Below are 22734 nucleotides of genomic sequence, written 5' to 3'. Positions count from 1 at the left end.
TAATAAGCCAAATGACTTATTGTGCTGATATTTTAAGGTAATCCCAGGAGAGGTTCATTTGAGAACATTACTCTTAATTAAAACCGCATGTGTAAGGCAAGAAAAAACACAGAAAGGGGAGCACTGCATTCCCATAGGAAAAATGAACTTTATTTTTTCAAGGCATTCTTAAACAGGTTTAGCCAGATTCTGTGAAATCAAGACCATTACATCTTCAATATAACCAGATACTACTATGGGTTTATACATCACGTATATGTGCCGTGTATGTACATGTACACAGATTGGACCATACACACACAAGGCTCTGTTTTATTTGAAATGCAGACACTTCTGACAGTTTGTCTAAAGCTACCACAAAGTCTACACTTTTAATAGCTTTGGTGAACTTGATAGAGTATTTTGCAAATTTGACATATTTCCAATACATTCTTTGTTCACTTTTACTTTCTTCACTACCTCCCTATGAATGGAAAGAAAAATTCAAAGTGCTTCACAACTTTATTCAAAACAAAACCACATTAAATCTATTTCAGCAGACAGCCTAGGCTCTTACACACAAGACCACATGATTTATTTGAAATTTGTAGGCAAATTGTCAGAAACGATGAGGTAGGCAAAACACTAATCACTGGTTTGTTAGAGTTGCACAGAAGCAAAAAACAAAAAAACTTGAATAGCAGAATCAAAATGGATACTTCTAGTTAAATAGCTACAATTTGTATTCAGTCAGCTACCTAATGATTCCAGAATTTCATAATCCATTTACTTGCTTTTTGGCGAGATAGCTTTTTTTTGGGAAACATTTGAATGACTGTGTAACAATCAAAATTAACACAGATTTTACTCAATTTTATACTGGGAGCTAATTTTTTCACGTCGCACAATGTCACAGTAACTAGTAAGCTAAAACTGTAGAATTTCACTTGATACACAGCCCAATTTTCATTGAAACAAATACAAAATTACTTCAGTTACATGACAGAAACAGACACAACATAATATAATAGTTCAATAAACTTATCTTAGGCTTGTTTGTAGATCTGATAATCATGTGCATGCATTATAAATATTTCACCCATGACTAATGGTGGTAATAATATATTTTAAGAACCAGTGTTTAAAATGAAAATAAGATCAATAAAAATTGACAAAAAGTGCAAAATACTAAGTGAAATATGCATGCTCCTTTTAATGTTTCCTTGTGAAACCTTCATATATATATACATATATATATATATATACGCCGTCAATCACATCAACCTTAGAAAAATTGCTCCCGTGACTCTACTCATGCTTAACAATGACCAATGTGTTTTGCCTACAAAAATGTTATGAAAATCATAAAGATCATGTGATACATTACATACAAGCAACAGGTTAACTGGTGCCATAAACGTTCACTGGCATAGTAGTTACAACTCCTGTTACTGCAGAATAATGTTAGCTGTTATATCTGAAAAACTTTTGGGTGTGCAGAACAGTCAGGAAAGACAGTCTGTTCACTTTCTTCATCCAAAATAAATATAAATACAAGTGTTTTGTTATGAATGTGTTGAGAATCAAGGTTACACTGCATTCCATTCAATTAGATCAGTTAGAATACAATACAGTTTATTGCAATTAGCAAATCCAAATTTGTTATACAATACAGTTTATTGCAATTAGCAATTTCAAATTTGTTTTAAATTAGATCATAGATTCTAAGAGGAACCTCAAAAGCCCAAAAATTTGTTTTTCCACTTCACCACCAACCAGACTGTAATGTTATCGTACAGAAGTAAATGTAAATTATATGTGCTTGCACAATGGTCTTTCATATAATAGGTTCAGCACTACACTGCAGAAACACTCCCTTTTAAGAGGATCTTCTTATTCTGGCATTGAATTACGATGACATTTCTATTAAGAACACGCTGCCAAAATATCATAGAATTAAGAATTATTCTAATTTCAAAATATGGTATATTACTATTGTTTTAAATAAATATTAAAATGTTTTTTTTTCAATAGACTCTTTAATTGTAACAAATTTGTCGGATTATATATTCTATATGATTTCATTCTCTACTGACGATATCTCGGCAGATAACCAAGTGTTTATAGGCATTCCATTGTGGCTAATTGCTCTTCATCACTCAATTCAAAAAAGTTAAAATTATGTTATGGAATAATATCTGCTGTACATTTGCAACACATTGTGTTGCCTGCAATGGATTTGAGTTATTTCAGGTTCAGCAGTGATGACATGGCTCACTTAACCTGATTACATGTACCCAGTGAAAAGGTGAGACAGGACACAATCTAATCGTATCAACTCCTAGCACCGGCACCAAAATATTAAAGTGATCATAAATTAATTCTGAATTCACCATTTTCACGAATCTGTAAATTTCCCGCAAGGTTTCAGTGTGCATGGATAGTCTTGGTCTTTATGGTAGCTCTGCCCCGCACTGCTCATTACTCCCTATAGCCAATTGAAACACTTGAAACATGTATGTTCTGCACACAATTTCTGTGCAGGAGTGAGAGCAGAATATTTATCAGCAAAATAAACAGGGCACATGGTCACTGCTAAAAATTCAAGTTTCAAGTAAAATGAAAATATTTGAGCCCTAGGAAGGAGACCCCAACTGAATCATGGGGGGGGGGGGGGAAGTAGCTGCAACAATCTGCTTTTTACAGCAATGAAACCACTGTTTGTCATTTTGAACATTCTGGCAATGTCTTTTCACCATGCTTAAACCCTTTCTGTGTTACATAGTAGTAAAGCACCTGTAACTAAAGGTTTGACATGGCACAACTGGAAGCTTGTACTTTGGAATGGTAACATTGGTACAGTGTAATCTGTACTTGACTAAATTACCTTTGACACTTCAAGCAGGTTCACTGTTGGGGCTCTTCTACGAAGAGGAAAAATGCTAATTTTATAAAAACATGAATCTATAAGTACACCGTTTGGAAACACTTGCATTAGGTTACATGCAGAATCTTGCAAGATTGTTGGGAAACACTGTGGTGCACAAACTATGCAGAATATTAGAATAAACTAGTCCAATTAATGGTTGATCTTTTTCCTTGCAGTTTGGCTTAATATGTTGACATTAACCATTCAGTTGGATTGCTTTCATGATAACTGAGAATAGATGTGGTAAAAGGATGTTGGTTTGCTCTAGTCACCTTTAACTACTCCCACTCATCCCCTTCCTCATCCTCTTTCTTCACTCTAACCCACTCCTCTTCTCTTTCATAGTAGAGAAAATCTGGAATGTAGTCAGCCGTAGGGGGGGAAGACTAGAGAGGGAGATAATGTGTGCGTGTGTGTGTGTGTGTGTGTGTGTGCATGTGTTTGGAGGGTATGTGTGTGTAAGGCGCAAAAAGAAAGTAATACAAATATACACTGAAATTTTACAACTAAAAACAAATGCTTATAAATCTGGCTAGGACAATAAACTTGGAACTACAATGGAAAAGCAAAAGCACAACCATTGATAAACAAAATAAAACAGCTTGGACCGAATGGTCCAAAGGCATGCATGATGAACGCACATCCATAAAGAGTCCTTACAGCAGGACGGGGCCCCACCCGACCCAACTGGACCCAACAAGCAATAGTATTCCTGGAGGATGGGTTAAGGACAAGGCTGACGAGAGTCCAGGCCCAGGACAGGCTCACAGAGCAAGTTGGTGGCTGAAATTGAGAGTCTGAAACCAAGCACTTCAAACGGCCTCCCAAAAAACCCCAAGCCCTCACCCCCCACCCTCAAAAAAACTCACAAAGTCCACTAAAAGACCCCGTGGGGATGGCGAAAACGTTGTGTTCTGTACCTCTAGCGCTGCCGCGATTGTAGCTCTGGAAATAAAAACGGTTGGTTGGTTGGTTGGTTGATCGGTTGGTTGGTTGGTCGTCCTCGTCAGTGCCGCGTCTCGTTCGGGAGAAAACCTGCCACTGCTCTGCCCTGCGTGTCCTAGGAGCTGCTGGAGAAAGGTGGGGCGGGGCGGGGTGAGGTGGGTTGAGGTGGGCGGGAGGTCAGGGGTGTGGGAGAGGGTGGGGGTTCTGGGTACCAGTGGAATGCTCAGTGACCTAAAGGCCCGTTGCTCTGACTGGCTGATCCCGAGATCTCCATGAAAACAGAGCGCATGATGTTGTAGGATTTGTCAGAAAGGGCAGACACATCGTCTGTCGTCATGCCCTTTGTCTCAATCTTTGGCAGGATCTTCAGCGTGATGGTACCTACACACAGGGAGACAAAATGCACAAATGCATGGTTTCAACATGATGAAAAACATCAACAAAACCTGAAGTATTTTAAAAATTATAACATGCACTGAACCCACATATACAGTACGTATTATGTTAATATACATCCTTCACGTAACACATGACCTTATGCAGCTACATTACCAGAAGCTGGTGTGGGCAGAGGCCCAGGCGACTATAGAGCATCACTCTGTATGTCCTCCTGCTGGTGAGTTATTAGTATTGCAGGACACCAGTGACATGTTCTGATTCCCAGATGCATGAGGATGTAGGAAACAGGTCATCATCTGGCTTCAAGGCTGCTTGCTTTGTTTTTATTCATTTGTTTAATTAATTTATAGATTTGTTGTACGTTGCTCTGGATAAGAGCGTCTGCCAAATGCCTGTAATGTAATGTAATATTTATTTATTTACTAGATATTGGAATTTGGGTTTAAAAAAAGATTTACTAATATAATACATTGTGCGCTGAGCAAACCTTCTTACCAGATGCTAGTGTGACTGCTAGCTTTCATTTTAAATTAAAATGAATGTGTTTTGCATTTCACTGTTAACATGCCTTTTTATCATTAGCATGCCTTTTGTAACCTTTTATGTATCAATGTTCTGCATTTCAAAGAAAGGGAAATGAACAAAGAAATAAAACCTCTAAATTCATGGACATTAATATTCACTGGACAAAAGTGAGCACCTGTTTCTCAGCTGTAGAATATGTAAATTAAATATAGCGTGGTCACATCTATGTACACACATTTCAGAGGGCCTTGCAGTTTGAGCACAGTCCACTCTATCAGAAACTATTTTAACAGGGAGTCTTGGAAGGAAATACAGTATACTGAGTGATAACATCTCAATGTACACACAGGGACAACATTTGGAATAAATGAAATGGATGCGTAGCCTCAATAGACATAGTAAATTGTTCTTCAATCCTACGTACACAACTAAGAAATGTGATATATTTTCATATTTCTTTAACTGCTTCCTTTCATTTTTTGTAAGTTGGAAAGCTCTTTTATCGGTAATTTATGTAATTTGTATTGTTTAACAATCATAATGTAACTGAGGGAAAACCATAAAAACAGCTGTGGTTTAAAAGCTATAGTTTGTCTACTTCATATCTGATATATTGAAATAAACCAATTTTACCTGCAAATAACTGCGCAACAGATTTTTGTTGTTTTAACAAGATGTTTTGACTGTTAAAATACTGCCACCCCCTGTGATGCAAGCTACTGCACCTTGTTTGCACAGTTACAATGACTGGACGCATCATTTCCCTACATGCATATACAAGCCCCCTCTGTTGCACAATGACATCATCAACTGTGGATGCTTACGTTCTCACTACCAGCCTTTAGGCAGTTAAACAAACCACAAGTGCACTATAGTGCTGAGACTAACCTCTTGACAAAGAGTCCATTGTTGGCCTAAGAGAGGAAAATACCCCAACCTCATTATTCCTACACGTGCACGTGAGAACAAATCAAAATGTCATGCTCAGACTCAGTCAAGAAACATTTAATTTGTCCTCCAAGTTCCCTAGGCGGCTCATATCCCCAAACCGCAGACCAGTGTAAGCATGGTGTTAAAGGAGCACATTCTCTGAGTATTTCCCTGGGTTAGTGGTGCCTCTGTACCCACAGCTTTCACACAGGCCACTGACGGAATGATGAAGAAATGAGTGTAATGAGTCTGTTATCATAGGATAATGGATATGCTGTGGATGAATACAAAATAAACAGTTTTCAAACTGTAGGGGAAAAACAGTTTTCTTATCATTACAAAGTTCCTAGTTGCGTCAATCAACTATCTCCAAGCACTTGGATCATCCTGAATTTAAATATTTAATACTGAACATTATACACATTCTACATAAACTACATTTAGAAAATAAAAAAGATAGATATTCCATACTGGGAAAATGCGATTATGCTTGAAATAAGCACTGCTACAGAGTACTGCTAACTGCCAAAATATACTGAATGAAATTATTTCAGACTATTTTTTTTTCTTAGACTGACCACATGCTTAACATTATGTAGCTGCTAATGGGCAACTTAATTAACTGCATGTCTTCTGAGGTTTCCCTCATTTATTTTTCCAAAATCAAGCTATAACTACACATTATACAACTGCCACATGCTGTGAGATGCAATTAACTTTTTGAAATTCAAAACCTCTCTCACACAAACAAAATCTTATAAACATTGGACCTTCCAATTGTATTAGTACATTTACAAAAAAGCAAACAAGATTCATACCAGATTTGAACTGCTTTTCTTTCCGTAAGTAGAAGTTGCTGTAGGAGGAGAACACAATTGGTATGATGGGGGCCTAAAAAGAGAGTGAGAGAGAGCACATTAAAAAGCAGACACAGCCCATTTCAAAGGAGGGGGGAGGAGGGTGTCTGAGGATAAGACCCATAACAGAGTTTAACTATCAAGAGTATCAACTCTACCACAGGACTGTGACCACCAGACTACTTTGTCTGCCTCCTGCTCTTACCAAATCACATACTCTAGATCGGAAAATAAATACTGGGAGCAGATTCTTGGAAGTGAAACAAACATCCACACACATGCGCTCACACAAACAAAGGAATTCCCAAGTACAGAAGGATAGATCTCCTCTTCAGCTAATAATAGAGCTGGAAAAGTTCTCACAAGGACGAAGCCCGCCCCAGACACTCCACCGTCTGGGGGTTTGCTCAGCATGACATGCGCTCCCCCTGGGGGCACCCTGCATATATCCAGCCCTTTGGACATGAACACATGTTAGTCTTGGCACGGCGCTAACCCTTTCTCACGTGAGTCGTGGGGGCTGGAGGGTTCACTTGGCCCGACCGTGTACTGTGGCAATTTGAGGGCCTCGCCAGTTGGTTCTCAAGCCCCTGAGGTCAGTGCACATGCTCTGGCTAATAAACCTCAGGGCTGGTACAGCATTATGCCAATGTTGCCCCCCTGCCCCCCTCCCTTTTTTCTGTCAGCCCTGGCGGAGCTAATGGAAACAGAACGGAAGCCTCGTTTAACCAAATGAGCAGCCGGGGGACATTGCAGACCCAGATAAGCATCGGAGGCAGGCACAGAAAACCCCCTGTCAAAATAAAAGTCTTCCTGTCAATGTTGTGCCATGAGAAGTGCTCATAAGACAACCATTTAGGGACAAGGAATTCCAGATGTGCATTATGAGACAAATAAAAACCTTCATCTGAGATCTCTAACCACGTGTTTAAAAAAGCAGAGACAGCAGATTTTTTTTGGTTTAAAATTTTCATTACATCTTTACACAAATAAAGCTCATACATAATTTAACAGACCATAATTGAAAGCAGCAATTTTAGCAGCACCCAAGTTACTCATGTAATGATGTGAAGTATACAAACATAAATGTATGTATGTATGTGTGACTGTGTGTAAACAATATACTGCATATAATATGACTGCATGAGCTGACACACTCTACACACGTCAGTGAAGTGTAGCCAAATACTCGTACTATTGTGAGTAATAATAATAATACTACGAGGTCAGGTACATCAGAAGCAAATGCAGTGCAGAAGAGGTACTACCCCTGGAACTACACTGCTTATGTGCAGCTTGCATAGAACATGCATGTAATAGTAAAATGACTCCAGCTGAAGAGATCCCTGCTCATCCTAGCGCTAACAAAAGGTCAAGCACCTTTCATTCCTACTGTGAAAAGCAGAAGCATTCTCATCAAATTGTGTGAAATTCAGTGATATCACAGTGATATCTTCCTATCACGTGTAACTTTTCAAAAGAATGGTGTTGATTCTTTAGCCTTGTATGAACCCCCCCCCCCATGTTTTGCGGCTGTATTGCGCTTTCATTAATTCCTTCCACCTGTGTTTCACTCTAGTGATCTGCAAGAATGCACCTACCGCTGCATAGACGTCACACAGCCGTTTGGGTGGCTGAATATCCCACAGTCCTTTGCTCTCAACAACACTGTAAAGCCAACTCTAAGCATTCCCCAACCTGAAATGTTTGCTGATGTTCAAGCCACTGGGTCTTCAGTTCAAATGATATTCATGCTTTCATCTGGCTGTAAACATGCAGAATGTAATGTAATCTAGTTCAATCATATAAGAACTGGGTTCTCAAGTTGCAGAGGACTATTTGCCTATTTTTCTGGACATTGATGGATTGGTAGGAACAGATCAAAGCAGGCTCCAATATTAGTATACCAAATGTACAAAATGTGTGCTCATTAAATTGTGTAAATGAGCCATTAGAGATTTTTACCAGAGGCAAGTTAGAGGGCAACACCACAAAGGGAGTAAAACAGTGTTGCTTTCATATTTGGAAATTTATTTGGTGTTTGTCTTCATTTTGTGGCCCTGTGTAAAACTACCAGCCATAATGACTGAGCCTGTGACAAGAATGTTGGTGAAGAAGCCAAAGTGTTTAAAAGCATCGGGTTCACAAGTCACCCTGAACATGAGGTTACCATTTGTGTTAAAATGCACTGGGGTATACGCAAAATGTATAAAATAAACTGTCAAATCCTTTTTTTTTTTTAACTGTAAAAAAGTTAAAGTATATATTGGGAAAAATACATCTCTGAAGATTGGTGAACTCCTTTAATTGTATTTCCTTTAAAAATGTTATGCTTTACTTTCATTCATCAGTGTGTTATTAATTTGTGCAGTCATTTCCAACATGGACAGTACAAAATTGTCTAGCTCCCTCTAGTGTTTGGCATTGGCACTGTGTCGCTATTATGGAACCTAACCTAATGCAATAAACTAAACAAGCCTGCTACTAGTAGACTTAAGTCTGATTCATGAATATCTATTTTCACAATTACAATATTTTATTATTTGCTATTCCAACCCCAGCTGCAAAGCCATTTAATTCACATATCTTGGTCCCAGAGCCCCAAAAAGTTCTTTACAGTGTAATTCTCCTCTTGTAGACCACTTTTGGCACAGATACCATATTAATACTAGCCAATGTACTGCTGCTCTAATGGATCGCTGTTTGGCACCATGTGAATCTTATGAAATAATGCAATATTGCTCTATAAACAGATTATAATTAAGTAGGAATCTAACTCTTGCTATGGATAAAGAAATCTGCTAAATAAAGAAACAACAGCAATGGGAAAACTAGCATACCTCAGCATCAGAACTGGGAATCTCTTAGACAAATAAAAAGCTGAAACACTTAGGACAAGCATAAGTGAGGGCAGGACAGAACTTGCAGGGAGAGGTGGGACATGTTTTAGTGTTCTGGGCTGATATGCTGTTACACCCCCCCCAGCACTTTTCTCCAGGAGAGAGCTCTAACCTGCGCCTGTATCGCCAGGTGGAATGCGCCTTTCTTGAACGGCAGGAGGTCGCCCTTTTGGTTGCGCGTGCCTTCGGGGAACACCCAGAGACGGATCTGCAGGGAAAGCATAGTGAGAGAGTGAGAGAGACGCACAGCGAGAGGAGAGAAGAAGCACTATCAACTATTAAAATAATCCAGCCATTCAGTCATTTATGAAAATAAACATACATTTCTCAGCAAGTAACTTGCCAAAAAGTGTAGGTTTACCATGTTATTAGTTATAATACAGTCAAACCTACTAATGTTATTAGTATGTTTATAATGTTATTAGTTATAATGTTTCAATAAGTGCTGCATTAAATTTCTTGCATATAAAAAAAAATTATGGATACTGGAATACTGGATCTATAACTTTGCTTTTACTTGCATGATTTTTCATCTACATTTTCCTGACATGTTTTCATCAGCTTTACTTTTGTAGTGGTAGCCCTCACTGTCATACCATCCAATAAACACTTTGTCAATATGTGAGGGTCATGGCAGCTGGAACACAGGGGAGGCGAGGAGGCGAGGAGGCGAGGAGCTACCTGGTCTTTCAGCATGGTCTTGGCAGCATCACCCATCACGCTCTTGGCGTCGTTGGTCTTCTTGCGGTTTATGAAGACGATGCCACCTAGCCAGCACACAATGCCCACTGTGCCTGCATACACCAGCTCCTTCTTAGCGACCATGGTGCAACGGTCAGGAAGGATCTCCATCAGGCCTAAGGAAAATGTGGTGAGAGACGGTCACCCAAATCACCGCCAAACAGTGTATGGTCATAGCCATCACAACTACAGAGTAAAAAGGTTCTGTAATCCAGTCATTATACATTTTATCGGCCTCCCTCCATGGCTTTCCTGTGCAGTCGCTGTCCTGCCTACACAACAGCTGTTTCAGGGCATCGGAGAGTGATTGATTGGAAGCCCATTTCTGGCTCATCACGAGGAACTTCCCTGTGGATCTCTCATAATAGCCCACCGCCTTTCTACCGAAATAGCAACTGAGCTCAGCAGTAGAACACTGTTCATAAAACTCATTTTCACTACCAAATCTTCAACAGAAAAAAAGAACAACGCCTGAGTCCAAGTAAAACATTGACTCAATAAGGAGTTGACCCATCTGGTGCACATCACAAGTGGTGACGGGTGGAACTAAAAAAAGAAAAACATCTCAGGGGCATGACTGCCATTACTTTAAATCAAATGATTCAAGAGATTGATGTAAATCCAAACCTAAGTGAATGCAGCAGTTCAGACAACAGGTGTGTGTTAAACTCATTACAGCAGTAAAATGACTGTTCAGATATTCCCATGTCAACAACAGTGCAACACTATCCAATGTTACCCTGAGGGAACAGTGAATCTGGAATCCTCAAAAAAAAAAAAAAAAAAAATCTGGTTACAATTACTACACTTTTACCAGGAATAGATTAGATAAAAAGAACACATTGAAGGACCTTTAACTAAACTGTTACCTCACTACCCCAAACTGTTCACACGGGTTTACAATCACAATTTAGAGGTTGTGTATGAGTTGTGCTTGAAGGATAGTCCAGGTGAGAACAGACGGGCCTTCTCTAGGATATACCAGTGAAGGAGACAAAAGGTGTCAGATAAACAGTGCCACTGCATCAGCAGTCCTGTAGGCCTCACGTCTCATTGTCAGCTCCAGGGACAGCCAATGGCAAATTCCATTACCTTTCTGACAGGCTGAACAGGGCACTGGTGGTGGTGGTAATGATAATAATAATAATAATAATAATAATCACAATTACTATTTTTATTTATTGAATTTCACGAGCCCAAAGGAACTTCACATTATCCAGAGACACAAATAACAGAAAGTATCCTACAAGTTTAAAAACAAATAAATAAATGAAACATTGAATATTGGTGTAACTGGCTAGTAAGGTAACCCAGTTTACGCCTTATGACACCGCGGCTGATCTGTGGCCCACAGATGCAGGGGCCCCCGGTAGAACGAGGGCCAACGCACTGCTTTCAGTTCTAATTAATTGCCCAAATCTCTCTTGCCATCTTCTGGCAATGAGCCCGTCTGCATCCTTCACCATTGTAACACTTTCCTTCTCAAGCAGTAAATTCAATGGGGCAGAATTAGCAAGGTCACTACAATGCTCGGCAGAAGTAAAAAAAAAAAAAAAAAAAGCAAGCCTTTAGATTCCCACAGTCATCAGCTTCCTGGATTGAAATCCAAACATCAAAAACTGGACCAGGATGTGTGAAACCTGCACAGAAGTCACCAATGTACACAGGGCTTGGGGCAGAAGTACGCACAAACCAAGGAAAAATTTGGGGCAAAACTGCTGATATAACCACATTTTCTGAAATATATAAAGTGAAAAAATCACACACTCTGTTCTTGGCTCTCATTTTCTTTGAGTGGTCCTTGGCTGAGGAATAAGGCTCTCCTATAGCATACGATGGCTTTGTTTCCTTTCTCATCATTTAGGCACTTTCCTTTTAGCCTTCCATGAATAATATGAAGGGTTAAAAGTCTTTCTCAGATGAGTTACCTTCAGACAGAGCAGATAGAGAAACCGCCACAATAGAACTTAACAAGGTACTCAATAGATCAATGCAGCTGATTTCTTAGGCTTTAGTTCACAATATTCCTTGACACACAATAATCACAGACATGCCTTCCCTCAGGACCCTACACAGGGACCAACAGGACAGCCCCATCCTACCTACAGGACATAATTCAACCTTACACGACAACACGACCACTCCGCTCTTCCTGCATTCCAGGTGTTCGGTGCTGACCATGGAGCTTCTCCACCCTAGCTCCCCAGTGGTGGAAAAAACTCTATTCCTCTACGTACCACTCGGTCCCTGCCCATTTTCTGATGCAGTCTGAAGACGCATCTTTTCAGACTGTACCAGGGTTAACTCCATCACTACTCTGCAGGGCACTCCCAATACAGAATCATTGTATTCTTCTATCTTGATCCTCTAGCACATTCATGTTACACTTGTATCTTCATCCAGCACTTATATTGCACTGTGTCATTATCTTGATGTTGTAGGTCTATCATACCTTGTCTTCATGCCTCATTCTAGTTTGACTTGTCATAACACTCTGACCTAGGCTATGCTATGTTTATGGCTATGGCTATGGATAACTGTTACATAATACATAGTACCTTATCAAACCTGTGTTTTGTAGTTGTTCCAATGACCTTCGGTATGCACTTGCGGTGTGCATCCAAATAAATGTAATGACCCTAGTGGTCTTGTCTACCAGTTTTCCCTGGTATAAACCTGGGAATAAAATTCCTATCACATCCACACTTCCACTGGTGCATTTTCAAGCAGTCAAATAGGAGACTGAAATGATTTTATCTTTGTGAATATCTGGGGAAAAATGGAAACCTGTTGTATCTTATATACTCACACATGTAACAGCTTTTACAAGTGATAGGCTAATTTTCGATCCACACAATCCAAAAAATAAAGAAAAATCCATCTAAATCAAGGGAAACGTTTAAAAATTGACTCTGAGGAAGGACACACAACTGCATTTGCACAAAAAATTGGAGTTAAGACATCATTATTAAGATTGGTACAACTACAGCTAACCTCCACCCAAGGGCACGTTAATCATAAAATTATGTTCCAATCCAAATGCCTGGCATGAATCAGCCTTTGATTCAATTACACAGTCTTTAGTGCCATTGATCAGAGCCACTTTGATCCCATGTCATTTGGCAGTCAATTCTCCCACTTTGCCTCAAGTGAAGATTTAATGTGAGGTGTTTCCAGCATGCCGCTGACAGTTCAGTTTTATAATGCTCTTGCAATTAGAAAGCAATGCCCCCTCATTATGAGAACATTATGAGCATGCCATCCCTTTCAATGCCTGTGGTGATCAAATACATTTTTTAAATTTATTTGCTTTTTTCTAGAAGACCATTCTGTGCACATGAATCATTTATCATATATGTAGCCTATACTGGTATAAGAAAAACAATAAAAGAAAAATTTAGGTTAGGAGCAGCCTTTTACAGCATGGCAAAGCAAGCGTCAAAATCCACATAAATCAAATGATCCCTTCTTTCATTGCTCATAACACTGTTCCACACTACAATAAGACTAAAAGAAGTGCTGTTTAAAAGATAAACCACGTCAATTTAAACTTGTGGCTGTTCTTATCTATCTTCCAGGGAATCCAAGGCCTTTGAGCCTGTAGATTCTGCACAGGTGATCTGTTATGTTTTCATAGGCTGTGATCCAGATCTCAGCTTCACACTGTCATTATCAGAATGGATGTTCTAGCTCTTTATCTTTACTGAGATATTCCCTGTCAGGAACACTGCAGCATATATCTCCTATTTACACAATCGACAGCACAAATACAGAAAAGTAGACAAATAGATTTTGAATGGCTGCTCTTTATGTAATACTGAAGAGGATTGGTAGGGACAGTTGAAAGGATAAAGGGAACACTAGAGGCATTTCATGTTGATGGAAGAAGAAACAGAAAAGCAGATGAGGGTGGTTTGGGAGGGGACACACTCATGGATTATGCAACCTTGATAGGTGAAGGGGGCATAGTGTCTGGAAGGTGGTGGTAGATTAAGTACATACCCAAGACATCCAGTGAGCTCTGGTGGTTGGAGATGATTACGTAGGGTCCCTCTGTCTGCAGGTGCTCCCAGCCGCTCACCTCAAACCTCAGACCCAAGAAGTACTTCACATGTCTCACCAGGGAGCGAATAACTCTAGCAAAAAAAAAAAAAGAAAATGTATAGCCTATAAGTTTCCTAGGATGTGAAAATTCTTGATGTTACTTGATGTTTCTTATGTTATCTTAATGTTGTAGCTCGTTGTCATGCCTCCTTGTTTGATATACCATAACTTTCTGACCTAGCCTATGTTTATTGTGTGAACTGGACTTAATGTGTTCATGCCTATGAATAACTGTCACACAATGAGTATTGTACCTTATCAGACCTGTGTTTTGTAGTTGTTCAAATGACCTTTGGTATGCATTTATTGTTTGTCGTTTTGTAAAAGAGCGTCTGCCAAATAAATGTAATGCAATGAAAAATTGATATGCAATAACTACTACAGACAATGAGGAAAAGGCGTTGATGTCCCTCACGGAAACCCCCATGCGAAGCTAATATTATTAAACATAACACAAAACAGGTATCCAAACAGATTCTGAAAAACCACAAGAACTTCTTGGAGTAACTGGTAACTACACACTTATTATTGCATATCACTGTTCAAAAATTAAAGGAAGCAACCATAAGCTGATTTTAACAGGACTTTGGTAGTTCTTTGAGTTTACCCTAGCTGTTACAATCCACTCAAGGCTTTAAACCTGTCCTATGTCACGACGAGATTTGCTTATTATCTGTGGCCGGTCATTTTGTAACCCTGCTTCAAGTCCAATAACTGAAAACTGCTATGTTTGCAATATGGGTGAAAATAGGCCTAACTCTCTCCAATTTTACATAACAAGATATTGACAATGCACTGGGCATACTGCCAAGTTTAAAACTATAAAGAAGAAAAGGTCTGATTAAATTATGCAACTTAGAGTGTTTGCATAGTGTGCTATACTGAACAGTACTGAGACCACAAAAGAAGCAATCAAAACTGAGCTCAACGGCCAAGACAACTGGGTGGCTACGTTTAACCTTCAGCTGAAGACACTAAAATATACACACTCTAAGCAGTACTGCCAATTTGACACCTGCATTTGACATTTACTAAAAATTTCTATGCTAAAAAAATCATAGCTTGAATCATGACTGAATAACAAGGCCAAGCATTAAGTAAAGACTTCTGACTTGTTTTGTTTGAAATCCTTATTTGTGATAAATATCATCCAGATAAATCTATGATTCTGGCTTTAAACTGGCTGAAAAACTGTAACTGTAAACTGAAAATGTATGACAGGGATTTAAAAACTGCCATGTCATTTGACCTTTGAGCTCAAAAAATCACAATATAGCATAACTAGATGATTTCCCACTCTTATGCGAATACAGTTCCATGTACAATTTTAGTGGGCATGAGCCTGTGAGCCACATGTCAAAAAAGTTGTAATGTTATTGGAAATGGATACTCCTGAACCTGAATACTTTTACTCTTTTCCCTTCTCTTCTAAAGTAGCCTGATTGTACCTCTACTATAATAATAATAATAATAATAATAATAATAATAATACTTTAAAATGTAGCTACTGATATTTTTAATAAGATTTGCGTGTGTCGAAAATAAAGGAAAAAACTGCATGCACCGCTAGCCTGTTTGGGTGGAACTGAGAATAGCAGTGCCATTTCACAATCAGTTTATCTCCATTTAACACAATTCTGGGTCAACCATAATAAACATGACTGCAATTCATAACTGGGCAATAGGTTACATACTGAGGCAGTGATCTCATTTTAAAAGATGCAAGCCAACAGTGGGACAAAATAACATCAGCAGATAATACATAGCCTAATACTTAGAAATGTATAAAGTTCATGCAGCATAAAGGAATTAGGCTATGTCTAATACTGACACTTCATTAGTGAAACAGTGACCTTGAGTTTAAAACATTAAAACTGTCATGTGCATGCTCTCGTTCCTTGTTTTCAACTAATATTTTATCCCTTTTTGTCCTCTCAATCTGTAATGTCCTGTTACCAACAGACATGTCCAATAACGGCTTCATCCTCCATCTAAAGGGACAGCCAGCTTGTTTCACTCTGCAATCAACCGCCTAAGCTGTGCAGACACAGTGTTGCACAACTAGACTGCATGCACGCACCTGAGCAATAAGAAAACCTACCGACTGAAACCCTCCATCCCTAAGTGAGGTTCTGTCAAATCTTGCATTGCACCCAGGGCTTTTGGCCTCAGTGTGCACTGCCAGTTAGCCTATATGAAACCACATCAGCATACCTGTTCCCTGAAATCACAAAGGAACTCGTGAACTGATGGCTGATTTCCAGTGCTGTGATTTGCATTTGAAAACTTTCAATTTGCATCGATGCTGAATCGCTGAACAAATCTTCATTGTCTCAGATTTTTTCCCCTATAACTCTCACCTGCGGTATTCCAGATCATTCTCTTTTTCTGACAAACATGGTACAAGACTTCTTCTCTGATGTAAGGTACATTGGCAATGCATACCACCACTTGTTCAAGATTGTTTAAAAATTAAAAATAAAAAACAAGCATATCAGCATTAAGTTCATTTGGTGGGAAAATGACAAACAGTAGACCTGAGGCAGCTAGCTAATGTAGGCTAATTCAGATATTCATAGTAATCTAAAGCTAGCAAGCTAACAGCCATTCCCTGCAACTCTCCAACAACTTTTTTGTGTTTTCTGTAAACCTTTGTTCTTTAACTGCATTTGATGGTACAGTTGATAAAGTTCTGTTTAAGAATTGCTGGTCCTTTTGCGGTGTTTACAGATAAATTTATTTCCAGACAAGCATTGCGTAAGGTAGCCGTCAAATAGCCTCAAGAAACCAAACAAAAAGGGCAGATTAAAGGCCACTACGAAGAGAATGCCATACCTACGTGCTGGTGCAAGGTGACTGTGACATTAGACTATTCCAAGTACTGTTGTGACAAGAACAAAAAGGCCAAAGTTCCAGCTCAGCTGACCAGCAGGGCTTTTCCGTTAGGCTGGGGATCGGTTTGTTTGAACTGGGTGTGAAGGGGGGCATAGAGAAGGGGATTTGTACTCTTTTACAAGAGAGTGGATTGATGGCTTCCATCAAGGGGTTTATGCATTCCAAACCAAGCCAGTCATAGCAATGTGCACATTCTACTTCGGAATCAGCTGGAATTCAGGGTAGAATTTGCCTACATCTCGCAATGAAGATTCAAGATTGGTACCTGGGCACCAGCAGTTGTACCATTATACGGCCAGTCACCAGAAACCTTGGTGCTATGACACAAGGGGCCATACCTTTCAAGCTGGCAATTCAAACGTAGGCTCACAGTTTTCTGTGGCATTTTCAGAGTGTACTGAACCACTCTTTGCCTCATCAGAATATCCAATCCAAAAACCAGATTATACTTTCATTCTACAAACTGGGACAGCAGAATAGGAGAGACTGCTGGCTAGCGGTGGAGCTTCACATTAGACATGTTTCTTTCAGAGATATGTGGGTGTTTAAGACACAGTTCTATATATTGAATCATTAAACCCACAAACAACCACATAACAGACTTTTTGTCTATACCAATGATCTCAAACGCCAACAGCCTCAAATTCAGGTTAAAATAGAATGCTGTGCTGATATGACATGATCGTACCACAGTCTTTACACAGTTGTACAACAACTTGGTTATCCTAGCACTAAATAAGACTGTCTTTGCTAACCAAGATAAATTACTGTATTAATTATCCAGGCAAAATTTCAGTGCTGATTTTTAAATAAATGGTCAATTCAAACAGCTCAATTTTTTTCTTAAGCAATTTGAGGAAAGCACCTTGCGCAAGGGAACAACAGCAGTGTGCCACTAAGAGACTCATATCTGTGTGACCTTTGGGTTACAAATTAAGTTTCACAACACCACACTGCTACTAGAAAATGGTTTTCTCCTGATCATATCCCCCTAACAAGGAAGTCAATTAATAAATTAATAAATAAAGACACATTTTCCATGCCCTCCACACCAAAAAACACAAAACTAAAACCTCAAGCACCAACATAATTAAAGTTAAACGTGAGAAATTCTATGAGTAGACTACACAACATTTTGTTTGTCAAAGTTCTGCTAACAGGACATTCCATCTTATCATTCTACCAATTTTATCTACAGGATGAAGTCACTTGTGTTCTGTTAGCTTAACTTTCTAGACCAGAACTCAGTTAAGCTATAGTATCCTCGAGTGGACTAAACTAACCCCCAAAAATTAAACTTATGTTGAGCCCATTTCTGGCCCAAACAAAGCCATGCACTTTATTGATAATGTTAGCAACAGCCTACAATGCATACTGAAAGAATTCAAGTCGTACAGAAAACAGAAAATGAACAAATAATCTTTAACAGATGCAGCCTACACAATAATAGTGGGGTTGTATCTGTATCAGCCAATATGACGACAGCATACATGCACAAGAAAGGTGATGTATTTATTGTGCCTCTGTTCTTGTAATGCTAAGGACAGTGCCAAGCTCAAACAGTAGCACACTCATAGCAATCTAAACCTCTTTCAATTATTTTGCATTTTTAATGTACAATGTTTTACCAGTCAAACTCGCAAGTAATTATGCAGACCTCTATAGGCTCTCGGCTTAACCATAAAATAAGCAAGGTGAAATATTGTTTTACAAATTAAACTTTTATAGATTCCCTTCACAGACTGATGTCTGTGTTCATCCACTTAAAAAAAAAAAAAAATTGGAAATTTGGTTGCAGTTTGCATTTCTGCTCTAATGTAAAAACAGAGGCATCGGATGGACAGCCAAATACCCGTCATTGACATCAGCCATGACAGAATTTTTATATCGTGCTTTTTTAAGGGAGAACATTTCGCTGAGCGACTTCCACTCCGAAAATTCTTGTGAAAACTCCACTCAGTTTTTATTAGATTTTCGAGCCTCCAATAAAGGACGAGTGGCACATCACTCCACAGTTGCACCAACTATCTCGGATCCCATGAATGCAATAAAATGTGACTGAAGGAATGGAAAGAAGGCTAGTTCAAATGTATCGGCTCCTTGTTTGCGATAACAATAAAGCTGTGTGTAGCGTAACGATTTCTGGCTGGAATTCATCATCATTCAGCTCTTGATATTAAATTATGCACATCTACTGGACCCAAAGCATTGCCCCGTCTTCAGTGCACATGACTGCACTGACATTTTATTAGCTGTATTTCAGATTTTCCATATAATTATATAACAATCTGCCCATCGTTAAAAAAATAAATAAATGTTTCTCGAGATACACAATGTGCTAGTCTGAAAAGAATCGTCTAACATGCTTAGTTAGGCAGGTATAGTTAAAATGTTGCATCCGAAACCTGTATCTTAATCTACATTTAGCTAATGTAATCAGTTGTGCCATAGAGCAAAGACATATTTACATTATGACTCATATTGCCATATTATTACTATTCCCAATGTCTTAATGAGAAAAAAAAAACTTTACATATTTCACAGCTGCTGGTGAAAAGAGGAATTAAACATGTTGCTATTCCACAACAACCCAACTGGCTAACGGTCAACGGAAATATGAACTCCCCTGCTCCCACTAGCACTTTAAACGCATTTCTCCAAGTACTGGCCTGGCAACCACATTTTAAAACATGTCTGTACGTTTGTTGCTCCACGAAGTATGTTTGTTGCTATTCTAAGCTTTTTAGATACGGTTTGTTTTCAGTCTGGAAACCTGCTTCAATCAGTTGCTAACAACCACTGATAGATCACAAACATTTCCGGCAAATTCTAAGCGCCCTGCTACTAGCTAACTACGTCAAATTTATTGAATGTCAATTGTTAGCTTAGTTAGTCTACCTAACTATTCATCAAGCCAGATACAAGTATGATAATTAGCTACCTTCAGAAGCATCTAAATGTACAGTTACACAGGTAAAGCAATTACACGCCAGATAACGTTACCGTTATTTTGATTTACTGTACAGTTCAAAACAAGTACGTGTGAATAATATTCGTGCAGCAATAGTATTAGCCATCAATACATGTTCTTGCGATGAGACCGCAATCTCGCTACATATTATTGCATAGATGGTCAACAAATGCTACCGACCAAACTGACAGTAAGTTGGCCGATTAGCTAGACATGGTATCACTGATGTAGCCAAGATACCTATAGCTACCTCAAAAATAAATATGCTCATTTTACAGTTATGTTACATGCGACATAATGTAACGCTAAACAAGGTACCAATTAGCAATGCATTGCAGATAGACTACTACCAGAAGTGTAGCTGATCAGCTACCATTGGATAATTGTGTTACAATAGGCTATGAAGCAGAAAAATTACAATTTTAAATAAAATATTTTATATTTGTGATGGTCAGCAATATGATCCCAGCTGCTATGATTTGCCAAATCTATTTTAAAGTTATCGATAGTCGATATAGCTACATCATTAGGCCCAAAACCACGAGTCATGTCTTCATGGAAAATAAATGTAGATAACGTTAGCTAGCCAGCTAGCAAACCAACCCTTAGGAAGACTGTACAACAGTGAACTAGCTAATCCACATGTTTTGCAAACACCGCTGGATTTAGCAAATTTATCTAGCCGTTCAACATAAACATCAAACACAATTACCGTTATGTATCTAGCTATCATTTAAAAGAGGACTACACAGGAAGCCAGTGTTAACCATCGTTAATTGGCTGGTTAGTCGGGATACTAGCGGCGGTGTTTGAAAAAATAAATTAAGCATGTGATTCATAATTACACTGCTAGCAAAGCAAGCTAAACCTTACGCCGTATTTTGAATATTTGCACCCCTATCAAAGATAAAGCTGTGTTATTTTCCACACAATGTCAGTAACGTTAGCAAACTACCCATCTCACAGGCAGCTGTGATAGCTAGCGGCAATTTATCATGGCTCGCCGTGTTCCGGGTAGCTAACTTACCTCATGTTTTCTATGTCCCTGCCTCCGCTTTTCAGAATACAAATCGGAATAGCAAGTACGGCCAAACCCATCATCCATGCCACATAGAAACACTTTTTGAAATAAAACGCAAATGTACTGCTGGTCCATAAGAGAACTGGGATCAGCAGCAGCAGTAACATCCAAAAAGCATCCATTCTGATCCACGAGAGCAGAAATGTTTAGTGGTACTGTGTCTGTGCTGCTGCTACCGCGATCGGCAACACAGCTCTGGCTGACATTACAACTTCCTAGACAAACACTTGAGCAACTTTGGTGGTGTACAGTTCGACCTTTTCCCCCAATATAGTGCAGTCCAAAAACGTAAGGAGCAGGAGCGCTTTACCAAATGTTTGATTTTAGCACATTAAATTTATTTTTAACGTGCAACACGGGTCTTACGTTTACCCTGTTACAAGAGGAAACTGCCATTGTGAAAAAAACACCAGTTTTCTTCTGTTTCCGGTTCTTGCTCATGATATTTCCTCTTCCCTGAAGAGCTTCACATGTACTGCTACGCAATGGCTAATGCTTTACACAACGAGTGGACGATGAGGACGGACAAAAATAGAATTGTGTCAGCTGTAAATAAAAATACAGACAGTTTGATGGACAGAATTAACCAGTAAATGAACACCATTGTTAATGTAATTTAACCTACAATCCAACGCCATTGCAAGAGAAGGGGAAAACAAGGCAAACCATGGTTATTTAGTATTATTATTATTATTATTATTATTATTATTATTATTAATAATAATATTATTATGACATTCATAGCTTAAACTAATTGCCTGTGATAATTGTAGGAATTGCGATCAAAGTGGCATTGAAAGTAATATTTCTTAACTAGTTTGTCTAGTTTAATCTTCTTAAAAAGCTTAATTAGTGAGAGTCAATACAACAGATTACAATAGGCGATGGTTAATAAGATTAACTTCAGAAGTACTGCAGAACACTGCAGAGGTCTTCAGATGTTAAACCCTCCAAACAAGGGTTTAAACACCTCTAAACAAGAGAGGCTCGATAGCGCAGACTGGGGACTCTGCCCTGCAGATCAGTAAAAAAACAGACAAAACAAACAAACAAAAAAAAAAACATTCAATTACACGTTGATTTTTCTCTGTTTCTGCATATGTACCAAGGTACCAAAAATTAATGCATACCCTTGATAAAAATTAACAATACAAGTAATAGTATATTTTGCTAAAATGGGAAAGTTATATTATTTTAATACTAACACTGTTCTCTCTCAGAAATAAAAGTACAGTGGAGGTACATTTTAGTTTTTTTAGGGAACTAATTTCCCAAATATACCCTGAAAGTGCAACAGTCTTCTATTTGCATACTACCTTTTACAAGCAAAAAAGGATAAATGAATTTCTGAAAGATGAACAAGTTATGAAGGTACTGCTGGCTAGGGGGTAATATAATTTTATGTACTTATTGGGTACCAGTGAAAAAATAAATAATTACTGGCACACCTATTTTCAGTCATTCGTGTACCCTCCATT

General features: G+C 38.7%; 1 protein-coding gene across 2 annotated transcripts; it reads right to left on the bottom strand.

Moving 5' to 3' along the window:
* Positions 1–128: 128 nt before the first annotated feature.
* Positions 129–21688, bottom strand: agpat2 (1-acylglycerol-3-phosphate O-acyltransferase 2 (lysophosphatidic acid acyltransferase, beta)). Of its 2 annotated transcripts, none has more exons than XM_064308567.1 (6): positions 21203–21688; positions 14208–14341; positions 10146–10321; positions 9577–9672; positions 6526–6598; positions 129–4234 (listed from the first exon to the last, which is right to left on the bottom strand). In XM_064308567.1, exons 1-6 carry the CDS (start codon positions 21376–21378, stop codon positions 4077–4079), a joined length of 813 nt encoding a protein of 270 aa, XP_064164637.1. In that variant the 5' UTR covers positions 21379–21688; the 3' UTR covers positions 129–4076. The 2 variants fall into 2 exon arrangements, with proteins under 2 accessions (XP_064164637.1, XP_064164639.1); XM_064308569.1 differs by lacking the exon at positions 21203–21688 and adding an exon at positions 16670–18801.
* Between the last annotated feature and the right edge of the window lie 1046 nt (positions 21689–22734).

This window comes from Anguilla rostrata, chromosome 14, assembly GCF_018555375.3.
Source record: "Anguilla rostrata isolate EN2019 chromosome 14, ASM1855537v3, whole genome shotgun sequence".
Lineage (NCBI taxonomy): Eukaryota > Metazoa > Chordata > Actinopteri > Anguilliformes > Anguillidae > Anguilla > Anguilla rostrata.
The sequence above is the reverse complement of the archived record's forward strand: the minus strand, read 5'-3'. Positions and strand labels throughout refer to the sequence as shown.

Bases quoted from the DNA above. Each gene is read 5' to 3' on its own strand.
- agpat2 (XM_064308567.1), bottom strand. From the start codon at position 21,378: ATGGATGCTTTTTGGATGTTACTGCTGCTGCTGATCCCAGTTCTCTTA. The intron at 10,322-14,207 runs GTATGTACTTAA...CATTTTCCTTAG, and splicing joins GAGCTCACTGGATGTCTTGG to GCCTGATGGAGATCCTTCCT. The intron at 4,235-6,525 runs GTATGAATCTTG...CCCTGTGTGTAG, and splicing joins AGAAAAGCAGTTCAAATCTG to GTACCATCACGCTGAAGATC.